The 16,658-nt window shown below is 46.0% G+C and overlaps 1 protein-coding gene across 10 annotated transcripts in view; it reads right to left on the bottom strand.

The window, feature by feature from the left end:
- The window catches only part of LOC121590941 (fasciclin-2), a 57,355-nt gene that overhangs the window by 14,973 nt on the left and 25,724 nt on the right, over positions 1-16,658 (bottom strand). For 7 of the 10 annotated variants that reach the window (XM_041911149.1, XM_041911144.1, XM_041911140.1 and 4 more), the window contains exons 3-9: positions 7,742-7,916; positions 7,136-7,189; positions 4,459-4,625; positions 3,879-4,003; positions 3,489-3,784; positions 2,134-3,334; positions 1,856-2,039 (exon numbers count right to left, since the gene is read on the bottom strand). In XM_041911149.1, coding sequence (XP_041767083.1) covers positions 1,856-2,039; positions 2,134-3,334; positions 3,489-3,784; positions 3,879-4,003; positions 4,459-4,625; positions 7,136-7,189; positions 7,742-7,916 — 2,202 coding nt within the window. The remainder of the gene's footprint in view (positions 1-1,855; positions 2,040-2,133; positions 3,335-3,488; positions 3,785-3,878; positions 4,004-4,458; positions 4,626-7,135; positions 7,190-7,741; positions 7,917-16,658) is intronic. The other 3 variants (XM_041911150.1, XM_041911148.1, XM_041911145.1) reach the window with 1 other exon arrangement.

Here is a 16,658-nt window from a genome sequence, read left to right on the forward strand (position 1 = left end):
GAAAAAGAACGAGAAACAGTATGAGAAAAGCTTTAAAAGTGATGAAAGATCGACAAGAAAAAATCATAACAAGGGCGTCAAGTGAAAAGAAAGAGTGCGAATGAGTGGTGAGAAAATGAGAATAGATCGCCAAACTGATAACAGCATAAACCAGCATCCGTCCGTCATCATCATTAGCTGCTGCAGTGTGCGCTACCAGAAGCGCTTGTTTGTGTAAATGTGTTAACTAGCGTTCCCGTGCTTTATATGCCATTCATTTTGCCATTGCTTGCGGTTGTCTCTCTAATTCGTCTCCTAACCATTGTACACTTTCTTTGTGCTTCTTATCGTCAGTTTTTAACTACACTTTACATTTCTTACACTTTTATGTGCTCAGTTTGCAGAATCATTTTGAAAAATTTGCATGAAATTTGATGCAAACACGTTGAAAGTTGTGCATTTTAAAGAAGTCCGGAGGTTAGCTAGACACCGATCAAAATGTGAATATAATTTTACGTTTTACAATCCGATTTGCTGCTGCAGTTTTGTATTAATGTTAATGCTTAACTCGTTGCATATTTCCCTTCCTTTTTTGTTACCTTGCGGTAAATGTTTCTGCTTTTGATTGACTGCGTTGCGTTTGCACTTTTCCTGTATACCTAAGCTCTCTTATTTGTTTATGTAAAGAGTTGCATTTCGTGAAGGGCGTGCTCACACACACACACACAGCACTAAAACTAACGCTAAATTCGTTCAATATATGAACAGATTTGTGTCCAAATTGTTACGTGTTTTCGTTGATTTCGATTCGTTTTTACGACAGTATTTTATTCATTTGCAACGGAACGCAAGAAAAGGGAAATAAAACAATGCAATGTAAAACACCCGTACACGATACACTATTTTCAACCATGTTCAATTCAACGAACTGAAGGTAAAGCGTAAAATTCGTAGCGAACGAAAAAAGAGATTCACGCATTCACAAATAAGCGATTAAGTTGTCGAACAAGGTATTCTAAAAGATAATATATCTACTAAAAAGATTGAGAAAATGGAAAGATAGCAAGAGCAAAAACAGGTCTTAACATACAATACATCGTGTGTAATTGGAGTTTTTGTTTTGTTTAGCTGCACTCGTCTTTTGTTTTCCTTTACGAATTATATATTACACAGTTTGTAAAGTAAAGAATGTAATTAACAGTTTGCTAAACGCTTAAATACTACGAGCATACAATGATGGGCAAGTCAGTTCGCTTGTTTTTGTTCTCTTCCTTTTTTGTTTGTCGCGATCGTTCGTTGATCTTGGAGCGAAAAATAATTCACGGTGCATAAAATTATGATAAAAATCGCTGTTCAAGCAGCCAAAGTTTACAATCCAAATGAGTGTCTAATTCTACAAAACAAAATACGTTTTAATTTCCGGGCAGCCAGTGAGTAGCTTTAAAATTTTGGAGTCATCAAATTAAACTGTATTATTTCGCGGTACGCCAATTTCAAACATCGGAAACGATTGACAGCGTTTCGTTCGTTCGTTCGTCACTTCACGGAAAGGGGTGGCTTGTGGTACGTCCCCCCTTTGGCAGCACTTGTGGCCAGGAAGCAAAAAAATAAAATCACGCAACATGTTACCCCGTGACGGATAAAACGTTTGCGCAACTAGCCATAATAGTAGCAGTAGCATAGTAGTAGTAATAGTAGTAGTAGGTATAGTAATATCGAAGCAATTAAACGAACACAAATCTACACACAAACGAAACAGTCAACAACAGCAAAATAACGTCCGTAGGCGAGCCGGCGAGCGTGCTGGCCGACGAAAAGCCACCGAAACCGGCCGGATACACGTCATAGGTAGTGCCTAGGGAATGGTCGGACTCACCTCGTGCCGTCTTCATCAGTACGTGGGCCGGCTTCGAGAAGCCGATCGCGTTGTGCGCCATCAGCTCTATCCGGTAGTAGGTGTCGGCCTGCAGGCTGCGCATCTCGTAGTTGGTCATGCGCGCAATGTCCTGCTCGATGCAGTGCTCCTCCATCTCGGTCCAGTAACCGTTCACCTTGGTGCCCTGTGGTGTACGATGAAAACACAAAAAGAAACGTCGAAAGAAAAATTGTCAAAATTATGACGCTCATGGCGTTCGCCACCGATGGTCCACTTACCGGACAGTACTTGATGCGGTACATATCGATCGGCTCACCGTTGTCCACCGGTATGCTCCACCGCATATCGAAATGGTCCGCGTACGGTGAGGTCACGATGGGGTCACTGTCTTCCTCCTCGTCCTGGATGGGTGTGTGCAGGATCCGGGGCGTTTCCGGTTCGGAACGGCGCGGTGTCGATTGGTCGACGTACGCACCCCACTGGCTCAACCCCACCACGTTGCGTGCGGCAAAGCGGAACGAGTAGGCGGTCTGTGGCCGCAAACCCTCCACAATGTACGGGCTGTCGGGCGACCAGGTGCGGTTGAGCGCAAAGTTCCAATCGTTCTGGAACTGTTCCTTCCACTGCACGGAGAACGCGGTCAGCGGTAGGCCGGGCTCGACCGGCGGTGCCATAATGTCGAACGTGATCGAGGTCGCACTGACGATGCGCGGTTTCGCTTGCGGCACCATTTCCGGGATGCGGGCCTCCCGCAGCTCCATGATGTGCTCCGCACTGCCCAGCCTGTTGTTGGCCACACACTTGTACGCCGTGTAGTAGCGACGGTCGCGCGGCGTAATGATCAGATCGCTGCGCAGTCCCTCGGTTTCGATGTGCAGGTTCTGATCGTACAGATCCTGTATGCGGCGATCGTTGAAGCGCCACTCGATCGTGGCGTTCGGGATGGCTTGGGCGAAGCAGCTCAGATTGGCCGGCCGTTCCTCCCAGGTGTAGACGGGCGGTAGCGCTTTCAGATGGTCGAAGATTGGCCGATACTCGACGGTAATGTGACCTACCTTGAACGCCACGTCGCCCCGGTTGCGCGCGATACACTCGTACAGACCGTCGTCGGTGGTGGCCAGCTTCGAGATGCGCAGCGTACCGACCGTTTCGCCCTTCTCGTCGTCGGTCGACTGTTCCAGTATGATGCGATCGTCGCTGACCTGCAAACCGATGGAGTACTCCTCCACGGTGCCGTACCGGCGGAACGTAATCTCGGGCGCGGGGCGACCGAACGCTTTGCACACAAACACGGCCTCCTCATTCTCCGATACAGTGATGTTGATAAATTCGATAATTTTCGGCCGGATTAACACGTTCAGTTTCATCACCGAGTCGGACTGGCCGGCCGGATTGCGAGCGATACAGGCGTAGTTGTCGTGGTCCTGCTGCTCCACCGTGCTGATATCGAGCTGGCCAGTGATGGAGTTGACGGAAAATCTGTCCCGGGAAAAGCACACGGATGGTTGTTGGCGATTATTAAAACATGCATTTCACCACCAATGATGGTAGCCCGGAAATGGTAGTCCACAAAATGACAATCACACGCAACCCAGCTTCCCCACACAAACACACACACACACCCGAAACGTACCTATCTAAATCAGCCGCATTCTGCTGCGTGCCCTTCTTAATCCACTGGAACTCGGGCACCGGTTTACCGGTCGCATTGCACATCACCGAGAACGATTGTCCCTCGACGGCGTCCATGACCAGCGGGAGACGCTGAACTTGTGGCATGATCTGCACCTCGACTCTTATCTCACGATTTTTGAGCTCACCGGTCGCCATAACGGCCGCCCGGCACGTATACACACCATCGTCCGCCTCGGTTATGTTTTTGATAAGCAGTCCCCGGTTTTCGATTACGTACCGACCGCTGGATTTAATCTGGGACATAGAACCGGGCGTATTTGGGTTAGATATGGGACGGCGTGGAAGATGATGGTGGTGATGCTGGGAGAGAATTGTTGGTTTGACTTACCTGATCACCGTTTCGAAGCCAATCAACAGTTGCCGGCGGATTGGCGGTTACCTCGCAACGCACAATATAGTCGGTACCCATGAGCGGTCGCTGATCCGTGGGAGCATCCTTCCAGGTGATGGCAACTGGAGGAGAGCGGCGCAAACAAAACGAGCAAATCAATCAATGGGAATGATTTTAGAACAGTGATTGCGATTGCGCGTGTCGTTGAAATTGGGTAACAGGCGCAATTAAACTTATTCCACAAAAATGTTAAGAAAAATGACCGTCCACAACACACCATGTTGACCTTGATATGTGTCATTTACCAGCGTGTCATAGCACAATGGGTGGAAGAAATGATTTCTCCACACAAAAATAACCAACAATCATCCAAAATCGGCTTATTCTATCACCAGAACGAACGCGAGCCCGATTGCCTTGAACGCTACCTTGAACGTCCCTATCGATCCATACGCGACGTTACACGTTAAATCACTGTGCTTACAGGCACGCTTCCCCGGGGAGACAGCGCCTACTGTTTGACGACAACAAAAGCACGGCACGATGACGGCATGCAGGCACGCCAAAAACCACTTACCGTACGTTTCCACCACGACGGCGGCATTCAGCTTTTCGGTGACGGAGTAGGAAGCGGCACAGAAGTACGTCCCGGCCATCGATTCCTGCAGCGAGTTAAAGATTAGTGCCAGCGCCGTCCCGCCCGCTATCGATTCCGTGTAGATCAGCGGCGATGACTGGCCCGCTCTGGAAAGATGGGGGCAGAGAAATTGAATTTTGCAAACGCGTTATTATTAGGAACACACACATACACACACTTGCACACATATACAGATCTCCAGCGCGACGAGGATGGAGTGTGATCCACCGGTCAATAAGTTTGGGCAACGGTTCGGTTAGCACGTATGAGCGTATCGGACGTAGAATGGAGTGTGAGTAAGAGGTGCTTACAACGGGAGAAAGAGGGAGCGAGCGAGCATCTCAAGATGAGGAACATGGTGTAACGGAAGGATTATTGCCTTTAGCTTTCCGGGTGTGGCTGTGGCTGTGGGGTGATGTGTCGTGCGAGCTACTACTTCCTACATCCTACTATCGGTGTTAGATGGCTTTCGCATTGCAATGGAACGACACGCGATATGACAACCATATCATGAGCACTGCGGTGAAGAGTTTAGCTACGTGACCAACGGTAATCAAGTTGGAGATAGTACGCCGTAGGATAGTGTCTTGATTAGCTGTCTTGACACACAGCCACACACACACACACACACACACACACACACACAGTGCGCACTGAAGGGAGAAAGCAAACAAATCACTCGCTTCGTACTATGCTAATTTTGTCGAGCCTGGTGCAATGTTGCAGGATTCTGTATCAGAAAATCAATCACAACTGCGTTCCTTGGGAAGGATAAGTAAGCGGTAACGAGAGGAAGGCTGTTACATTTTGAAATTAGTACTTCTAAGGTTGTATGAGAGCACAGAAGTTGCAGACTATCATCAAACTCGTTCAACAAACCGATGGCTACCCTTGGGCAGCATTTCCTTTGGGTTCAGTGTACATACTTACTAGGCGGACTGGTGCACCTAGGACACTATAATGTCTCAATTGATGTATTAATACATCATACCGGAAATGGAAATTGTAGCCAAGACATTATTAATTGTTTTAACTCAAGATTCAAGCCCAATATGGTTTGCCAGAAGCGTTACTTGAGCAGTCGAATGCAAATTCGTTAAGTGCGGAGGATGGAATCTTTGCGCAAACCCAACATTGTGATCCATAATTAACTTCTAGAATATCATGGAAACAATGTAAACCAATCCATCTTCTATTAGTAATAGCTAGCTACCAACGAATCTCGTTTGAAGTCACAAAATCCTAACAGAATCAGAATGTACATAATCAGCATACTGTTGTGCGGCTCAGGACGCGAGGCTCAGCAGCAGGACTTGTACTACATCGTACTATTGTCCGTCCCAAGCAAAGGCCATATGAGTTGTGTTGTCCTTAGTCATTTTAGATCGTTTAAGCGCAATGACCGATACGATGGTAACAGGACTGTGCCGAACCCGTTCGCTCAGTGACGATGTTGTCCCGCGAACCAACCAGCCAGCCAGCCAGCATGCTGCCACGATGCAAATGCAATCGAAATTGACCGTTGCTGTTGCGTTGAATGAATAAACGCAGCACGGAATGATGTTTGGTAATGAATGGGGCGTACATTGCTCACTCTTTAGCCAATTTGGAAGCCGGATACGCAACCGCCAGCGATGTTGGAGTTTATCCACAACGAATTTGAGCAGCGCGCTCGCTGCACTCGATGGACCGCCCAGTAGTTGTGCATGGAAATTAGTTTCCACTGCAAAAAGGGAATTTTATGCGAAACAGATAAGGGGATACACTATCGCACTAAATTAGGTTTACTACTTTCGATGCCACATTCCTTTCGCACAGAACACACACACACACATTCTGTACACAATAGGAAGTTATAATTAAGTTTGCAAACAAGAGCCCGGCTGTGATCGCACACAGCTTTTCACTCTGTATGCATTCTTGGGACAGCGTCTCGTGGATGCCGCAGCGGAATAATGCCGCTACACACAGTAGGGTAGCAGTTTCCCACTGTGTGAAAATGTATTTTATAGCAAGAGGACAGCATTTGTGCAAAAATCACATTAACGATTAGGTATTACCGATTAGAAGAGCAGTGTGTGTGCGTGTGTCTGTGTTGTGTAGTACACAGCAAGGGCATTGCAGATGGTGCGTTTGCTACAGCAGAAACCAAACCAAAAAGAAACTTAAAATGAAACGCTACATTTTAGTTGATAATATGATTAGAAAAAAAAAGAAGCTAAACTCAATTAAGATGGGGTCGGACAACAATGACGGAATTAATTACGTACAGTATGCATATGGTGGAACGTACCGACGACGGCCTTGTTTGTTGGTGAATAAGTGAAGAAGTACTAAATGACTATAAGTTGTCTTGTCCTAATACTAGAGCAAAGGAAACTATTTATAAAACAAAACTATACATGATGCAAAGTGAGGGAAAAGAAGAGCAGTAGTAGGTAGATGATTTGTTAAGAAACACAAAAAAGAGAGAGAGAGAGAAAGATAATAAAAACATAACACAACGCAAACCAACTAAAATGCATGGAAAGAGAAAACAGAAACAGCGCCAATAAACAAACAAAAACAAGGGGGTTCGATTCCATTTGCCTAGCGATTGGAAAACCGTGAAACTTACTTCGTTGGAAGCTTACGACCTTTCGAATCGTACAGAGGATAGTAATAGTTCATCCTACACCGGGAATAAATCATTAAAGAAAAACAAAAGGTTAAACCAAAACTATGAGCATAGTTTTATCAAAGGATGATAGAGTAGGTGGAGACGGTTGTTTTGAGAGGGAAGTAAAAGAATGGTACGAGGACAGACTAGCATTTGGATTTAGAAGGACAACTGGATACTGGCGCACCATAGCAAAATATCGGTAGGAAATTAATTAAGTTAAATTCAAGAGATATGAATATCTCATTTCTAATGATCGTCAGCCTTCGAACAATTGCAATGTAAGTCTACAACCCCAAGCAAAAGTATCTTTTAAATGACTTTTTTTTTAGTCTATTACACATAATTGATATAGAATATATATGAAAACGGTTATGTTCCAAGTAGTTTTGCTCACATTGCTACCGAAAACGCTACACCTTCTCGCTTCTTGCTGCCCTGCCACAAACAGTTTAAAGCTTGCAACTGTTTGCACTCATATAGAGAACAAGGAAACTGTTCGAGTGATCGAGTCTCGCAAAGGGTTCGCACCCTGCTAACACAACACAACAAGGCAATACTTACGGTTTCGGTAGAATGGTCATGTTGCGGTTGTCGTTCCATCTGAGATCGGAGATAAGATTAGTGTCCGGAACTTCCGGCCGGCAGGTTAAGAGCAGCGAATGGCCCACCGGTTTCCGCTGGACGGAAGATGCGGGCAGAATCTTTAACCGCGGTTGATTCTGGGAATGTACCATGCCTGGGTGGTGGAAATGGAAAGAGAGAGACGAGAAAATGGAATTATTATACACACGTCGATAGGGTTTTGATAAAGGAGGAGGGATAGTTGTACATGCAGTTGTTTATTATCGCAGATTGTACTCAATTACAATGGCAAACTCCTACCCAGTGCGCTGTCGTAAGTGCAGTAGAACTTTTTCGCCATAACTAGAACCAGAACAATAATTTCCTTTTCTGAATGCCCCACGTAGCGATGAAATCAACAACTTTCCTAATTTGCGCTACACACTTCTCGCAGAATGCATGCTGAAGGATGATGCTGCTGGAGGGTTCACACACACAAAGTGTGAGCTTTTCGGTCGAGCATCATCATCGTTGCCAGGAGCATACAGAGGAATGGTGCACATGATCCGCAAAACATATTGCTACCTAGAAACCTACAGAAGGATCAAGCTCTGAAGTATTAACGGCAGGCTTCTAGTTTGTAGGAAGGAACATTTACACCTACTACACATCTGCGAACCCAACTAGAGCGAGCAACTCCAGCGTTGCCAAAAAGCGGGTCAACTTGAATGCAATGCACTTTGTGGGTACAGAAGAAGTAGGTTTGGAGGGAAGGTTTGCCAGTTAAGACTCATATAATGATGCTACAAACTTAGTGCTCCCGCGTGAGTGGGATTGTTGATGAGTTTATGATGTTATATGCAGTGTTAGGTTTATGACGTTCGCACGCCTTTACGAAGTGAAATTGCATTCAGATGCAGACTTGCGTTTCTAGTTGTACGCACACACGCGCACTGGTTTTGTTTGCTGTTGCTCCTTTTCTTTGCCGTTGAAGGCACCACTCAGAAATGTTGCTTGAAGCTGCTACAGGATGCTCCAGCCAGTTGGTTTCACGAGAGGGAATAGCAAATAATCCTTACATTCAGTTCTTGCAAGCAACGCAACGAGTTGCTGTAAAATCGGATGCATGTTCCAAGTTTTTGTGGCAAGAATTATGCGCTACAAGAATTCCTTTTCTGGTAGCATTTTTCAACTGACACACGAGTGTAAGCTTTGTTTGATATTGTTTTTTATCTGAATAATAATAAAACAATGCCCAATTTTTTTATTATTATCTACATTTTGATAAAACATAGGGGGGGAAAATATAAAAATGTCATCCCCACATCCTCCTCCATTAGGTTTTTATTGCCTTCCGCTAGATAATGGCACGTTTACGACAGCGCACAGGCAACAGTCGGCAAATCCATCATACCAAAATCGTTTCAACTTTGGCAGCAATTAATTACGCACTTTGATGATGGCTTAGTAACACACGCCGGGATGTCCCCATGCTCCCTCCCTTACCTCCTTGCTCGCGGCAATATACGAAACTGCTGCACCATATTGCACATCATCCCCAGAGTCTGATGACATCAGGCAGCTCGAACGTTACAGCGCGTCGACAGTTATTTGCAGTGCATCTTACGGACGAGGCAACATGATGGTGGCCCAGAGTAAAATAGCAATAACGCGGCGTTGTTGCGAACCCAGTGCGCGCCCGGGTTTTTTCTTTTGTCATCATTTTAACCATCTCCTACCTTAACAAGTGTGACAGCAACAGCCACCAAAATGGCTGTGTTCATGGAAGCCAGAATAATGATGAAGAAATGAAAATTTTCAACACATAAGATGATCGTAAAATTGCACTGAAAAATGGCTGTTAGCTGCTTTGGCGTGCTCTGTTAAGTTATAGAACTGTGCCAAGTGGCCAAGGATGCCGTAAAACGACGAGAACTAACGTCGTACCGGAAGTAAACAACAGAAGGTGCATTGAATTTTTTTTCTTTTTCCGCCAAACCTACAATAACTGGAAATGTAACGATCGAGTAAAAATGCTCTGTGTGTGTGTGTGTGTGTGTGTGTGTGTGTGTGTGTGTGTGTGTGTGTGTGTGTGTGTGTGTGTGTGTGTGTGTGTGTGTGTGGTGTGTGTGTGTGTGTGTGTGTGTGTGTGTGTGTGTGTGTGTGTGTGTGTGTGTGTGTGTGTGTGTGTGTGTGTGTGTGTTTGTGAATGTGCTTCGTCCCATCCTCACAGATTCCACACATCTTGAAAAAATACACGGGCTGACTTCGGGAGAGCTATTTATGGTTTTACATAAAATCTTGGAAACCGTAAGGTAAGAGGCGGTGACAAAATACGACAGACAGAGCGTACGGTTGCAGTTAATCGTCAATCGACCATTGGAGGATTTATTTTACGAGAGTCGGGAACGATTTGATGCCCCGAAGGGACATATTCATCGGCAATTAAATGTGATTTTATGAGTCACTGTAAGTGATGGGTATTAATTTTTTACATTCCCTCAGAGAAGGAATTTGCGATTGCTGTAGTTTTGCTGTTTCAGTGCTGTACTATTTAGTGCACGTTAATCACATTTTATTCGTTGAATAAAAAAAACACCCAAAAATCAATAGTACCCACACATCCGTCCCGAGCTGGGTGACGGTAATCTTTGTTTTACGCTAGTAGTGCAGTGCTGACATTCACGAGTGCAAAAAAACTATTCATTTACCAAGCCACGACAGCACCGGCGGTAGCACATCTTCCCCGATCGGTTTTTACAACCGATAGCTGTCGTTTCACAGCGAGCACCCAAGCCGTGAATGTGCCGGGCACGGAAATGTCATGTGCGACCACTGAACCGTACACGGCGAGATTATGAATAGCTAAACATTGAGGTGGAATACCGAATGACGCCTGCTAAAAAGCGAGACGCCCCGACTTTTCCTACGTGTATGTGTGTGCGCGCTATGCAAATAAAACAGGGAAAAAGGGCGACATACATCGGTGACATTCCGGCTGGTTCAATCATCGGTGCCATTGGATCGCCTTTTTTTTTGCTGGTATGTTCATGCGTGCTTGATTTATAGATCATATTGCTAGCAGACGAAGGGCGACAACATTCCCATCTTTTTCTGCTCCTTCATCACCAACGCCCACCGAACGGGAGCCAAAAATGTGTGCTCCCATCCAGCAGGAGGAAACGGTGCACCTGCAGCAAAGCAGTGCCGAGTCACATCCATTCCTGGCCATCCGTACTGCGCTGCCGTCTGCGAGTAGTTAGCTACAGAAAATAGGGAAGCAAAAATACATCAAATTATCTTTTGCCTTTTCTTTTTTTGTTTTATCCCTATCCCTCACAATGGGAGATGCTGCAGAGTTCCATACTGCACCGGCGGGCAAATAGTAGTTTTTGTAAAGCTTCCTCTCATCTATGCTGTCGCACTGTGCACTGTCTGGCTTTATCCTTGGCTCGATGTTTGCTGCACAGCGACCGTCGGTCGCTCCCACACCAAGCGCGAACGGATACGGTTCGAAAAGAAATCCAACCACCGACAAGTGTACACGCTGGCACTATTTGCTTCACCTAAATCCCTCGCTTGGGCGTGAGCTATTGGTGGTAGTGGTCGTCACAGGAGCTCTGGCTGTCAGTAATATCTCCGCCAGAGCTTTTATCGACGAGGATGTGAAAAAGAGCGCAAAGAATTAGCTCGGAAACGGATGTGACTGGATGTGGGACAAAGTGTGGTGATGTGCAGTGAACCAGCGTTAAGCTCGTTTGTGTGTCCACCCAACAACTCGATTGTTTTATTGTAACGCATTGAAGCGAATGTGCAATCTTATTGACATTTGTCCATTTGTACGACAAGCTGCTGGATGAGTAGAAATGTGACATGTGTAAAATTAAATTTCGACCAAATGGTTCCCCTCTTTTCAAACAGTGGATGGTGGTCACTGTTGTAATTGAGGATGTAGTAGTCAGAAGAAGAAGAAAAAAAGCTCCAATGTACGGGTGATCAATCAAGCTTTTGTAAGTAACACAGCAAGACAGGGCACTCGAGGTCGAGCCAGGGGATTAGCTGGTAAATAAAGCTGAAATCAATTGCAAAAAAAGGAGGACGATAACAAAAAACCTATGCACAGGCAGTGAGGCAACTTTTTGCATTGCTACGCCAAAAGCGAACTGAAAGTAGCAGGAGTGTATTAATTTTGATGTTGATCGATGACGGACGGTAATAATGATGGATTTGGTGCTTCCGATGTTTATCGAAATCGTTTTCAGCGCCAGCTGATGTAGGCAGGATATGTTAGTGTCTCAATCTAAAAAAAAAAAAAAACCCAAACTCCCCAGAAAAGCAGGAACCATCAAATAAAGCAAGACAAACCGATGACACATACGGAAATCTCGCGGCACAACAGGAATACGCTTGAATAGGGGAAGCGAGCGCGGCCCGCTCGTTTTCTAACGCCGGCGACATATTATGGGACATTATTTCATCCTTCAGTAAACCCTGAGCGAGGTTGGATTTTATGTCGAGTGACAGTGCGCTCAAACCTTCGTTTGCTGTGCAGACAGACAATCTGACAGCCACGAGACAAAGGGATAAATGGGCTGAAATTGCGGCAAACGGGGGGGGGTTTGTGATAAAACAATTTCATTGCGTTCGTTGTTTGTCCTGTTATCTTTTTGATTTCGTGTTTGAAAGTACAGCCAATTTCACGTTCGAAATGGGAAAAAAGGCTAGCTTTATGAGCATTAGTTAGTAAAATATTGCGTTAGAAAATGTGAAAGACAAATGAATGAACCAAGTGGCGCCAAATTTGAGGCCAAACATAAATCACCACACCTAACAATTAACGTCCCACAAAACGGCTCATTAATGTGTTTTATTTTCAAATCTATCGTCAGCTTACACAGAAGAGGGGCACTAAAAAAACCCGTGTTAAGCTCAAGCAAGCGGTAAAACCTTACGGCTAAGAATAATTTTATGGCTGAGATTAGAGGACACTGTAGGTGAGAGAGACATGCGTTTGACTCCACATGGATGAACTGCGCCTAATGGTTAGAGTGGAAGTCCTGCCACCATTCCAATAATGATTGATAACAATACATAAATTGAAAGGAATTTAAAGACAATGAGATCAGAGAGCGTCTTTTATAAAGTTACGCACAAACATAAATCGGTTGTTAGCGGCGCAACCAAACTCAATTTGGAGATTAGATTTATCCGTTCCGTTGAATGCGCATTCAATCGCATCACACGCACACACACACACACACACACACACACACACAACACACATGGCTCTGGGTAAATTAATATTGCAACGCACGCCTTCATATTATTGCACCGTCACACAATCGATCATGAAATCAATTAAACTCTCAGCCCAATTGCATTCGGAAACTGATTCCACCTTCTCCAAGAAATGCGCTTCACAGGATGACACCCACCACACTACCCCACGCCTTGCTAAGCCATGCACTGGAATCTGCATTGCGGAATTCGTAGTGAATAAAATATCAATTACCACGAGACGGCGAGGGTTCGGATTCGATTATCTCACCAAATCTCGGAAGATAAACAGCGAATAAATACTACGCACGCAGTAATATGATGGTGCAGCTCAGACGGAAAACCATGGAGTGAGAACCGTGTTTGTAAATGGATGGTGCGCGTTCAAACGATTATCAAGCGATAAGACTCTTGTGCAAAGCAAACCAAACCTCCTGCTTCATCGGTACATCGCAGAACCTTGGCAACGAGAGACAACCTAGCTGCATCGTACTCAATTCGTCGTTAAATCAAGTGGAAGCCGAACAATGATTGCAATCACCCAACAACCAACCAACGCAGCAGCAGCAGCAGCAGAAGCCACCAACAAAGTACTTTGTCGAACTAGAATTGCACTTTATTTGCCTGCTCTGGGTGCATGCCCTGCACATCGGTGCATCCATGGATCGTGCCCCATAAAGAATTGCTTGCAATTTCAGTGGCTTCTTTTTCGTGCATACGGTGTGGAAAATTGGATTGCGTAAACGGAATTGTACAGTGTGGCAGGGCAGACACACTTAACATGTCTTGCCCGATAGCTCTGTCTACGCAACCAGAAGAAACCCTTGCACAAGCAGCAAACTAACTAACTCCTATTGCAACAAACCACCGTCGGTAAGTTCTTTCATTCACACGGAACTGCTACTGCTAACCGGCTACCGGCGGTGGCTTTCACCGCAGGAATATAGGAACAATTTTTGTGCTCACGGTACACACAAATTGCACAGCAATGAGCTTTTATCGTCATAAAGAAGTGGTGCTCGTTCTAGAGCCACACACACACACACACACACACACACACACACACACACACACACACACACACACACACACACACACACACACACTGTGTGCGTTCGTTTGGATGACTCAATTTCCTGCACATACGGTACCGGGCACCCCGAGCAGCAGCAGCATCATCGGCGTCCCCAGCGTTTGTGATCCATTGTGCCCGAATCATCAAAGGACTACGCTATCCCAGCATCTGTTAGCATGGATGCGTGGGCAACTTGTGCTGCTGCTGCTTTCTTCGGAGTTATTTTCTGAGATTCACTCAGCTCAACGACCGATAATGCGGGAAATCTTTTTTATCGAGCAAACGAGCCCCGACAACGACGTGACGGCAGTGTGCATCCTTCCGGACTAATGAACGTGCTCAAAGCGTAAGCATCGTGGTCGTTTCAGCCTCGATCCGATCTCATCGGCCAAAGGCGGCAATACCTGGTGCTACACACACACACACTCGTTGTCCCATATCGGTTGCACGATTGAAGGCGAGCTTTGTTGGCTATTTATTTGCAGGATTAAAGCATTAGGCCAGGAAGAAGCTGTGTAATGAATTGGCGCACATTCCCCGAGTTCCGTTTATCGGCACACAGCCACCTGGACAAGGCGGCGACGGTGCACCGATTTGATGTGCATTGGAATAAAAATCCCATCTGGAAAGGTTTAAAAACCAACGTTTCATCCCTCAAAGGGACTATGCCAAGAATAAGCCACTTAACCCACCATCGCTTCACGCTCAACATGAAGTATTAGGAGAAGCGGCTCATGCAATAGGTTATTAGCTTTATAGATGGCTTTCAAGAATGCTGTACTTACTGACTTTTAGGCACATCTTAGCTGCCAGTTTCAGTACTCGATCGAGTGGCCGCATAATCGATTCAATCCTCACATCCGAACCGCAACCAAAAAAAAAAGGAACATTCCTTGCTTTTTGTCAATCAACCCACCGAACGGACATCCGGCGTAGTCCATGATAACGCCACTAATGATAACTCAATTGGTCGGTCTGTGTTTTGGGTGGAACAGCGCAAAATTGACCATTCGATGCGGTACACACACAGGCTGGCGGGGCTCGGCCTTCGCTTATCGCTACAGAATTGGCTATGAATTGACAAACGAAATCATTCTGGAGGCGTGTTTCCCGATTTTCGTACTTTGCCAAAGTCATTCTACGTGACGTGAAAGAAAGCGTTGGGCATTAGACCACACACTAGCACACACACATACACAATCTCTCCCGGTTGTCTGGAGGATATATACTGACTAGAATGATGATACGCCTGGCGATCTATCTATAGGGCCCCCTACGGTGTGCCGCTCTATTTTGGTACTTCATTTGCCATCATCTGACGGCGGAAGACATATTTGATGGTCGTTTGGTTCGTTTCGTTGAACGGAGATGGTCATAGCATTTATCGGGCTTCGCCCACCTTCACGCCCGCACAGCATCCAGGGGAAGCGTTGCAAGCGTGCCGAGCGATGTGAGCGATTGATGGACGAAACGGAAGATTCTTTCCGCTTAGATATGGCGTGGTGCTGCTGCGGCGTGGTAGCTCTGAGAAGAGATTGACGGTTCCAGTGGGAATTCGGTACGGAGTCTTCCCTGCTTTCATTCTCCGGCTGGTGGGGAGGTGGTACTGGCGCTGGTTGCAGGAGAAAGTTAATTTCATTGCAACGGACAGAACACACACACCGCACATCGAGGAAGCCAGGAAACCGACCCTACCCCACAACAAGCAAATGCTGCTGCTGAATTACCGGTACACCCAGAAACGAAATGTTCGCGCCCCCCTCTCCATCAGTTCACCCCAAAATAGCACAGAGAAAGAGAGAAAGTATAAGATTTTCCCAAAAGCCTGATTCCCTCGCCTCTCGCGTCAAGCGCTTTCTGATGGCAATTCTTCTGCAAACCACCTTCCCAGAGGTGGAAAATGCTTTCCCAGTGCTCCCTTTGGATCGCTCCCCCCAATGTACGGTGCAAACTGCCTGACATCGTTAAACTGAACACTGAGATCAGACGGCAGTGAAGGAGATGGCCTACGCGGTTCGCTGGCCGGTGGGAGAGTCTCGGTGGAATATTTGAGGTGAAGAATTCGGACGAAACGCCGTGACAGAATATTTGAAGCCTCGGGGAGGCGTATGCGTGTACGCAGTGCTGGTTTCGCCTGGCGATGATGGTCGGTCTCTGCGTAGCGATTGAGCGTCTACGGAACAGATGCTGACGGTTGATGGTTATCAATTTAGGCTAGTGTGGCCCCAGTGAATGCCCGGGAACCGAGAAATGGCTGTGTCATGGAATTCGGAATGTTTGAGGCATTTTACAGGGAAATGTCGTGCTGTACGCACACCCGACTGATGTTGGGGTTGGTTCGACTTTAAATGTCGATTTTAACACAGTGAAGCGTGTAAGATGGCTCTTGAACGAAAGCATTCATCCGCAAAGTGTCACATTTTTAAGGGTCACACACACACACAGGTATGCAAAAGATGATATGGGTTGCTAGAGGAAGGCTTCGGTTGACTTAACGCTAGTGATCCAGGGCATCGAGCATGCAAAAAAGAAGCTATTAATTCTGGACACAGGAAATTTCTTAAA

Source organism: Anopheles merus, chromosome 2R, assembly GCF_017562075.2.
Source record: "Anopheles merus strain MAF chromosome 2R, AmerM5.1, whole genome shotgun sequence".
NCBI classification, from domain to species: Eukaryota; Metazoa; Arthropoda; class Insecta; order Diptera; family Culicidae; genus Anopheles; species Anopheles merus.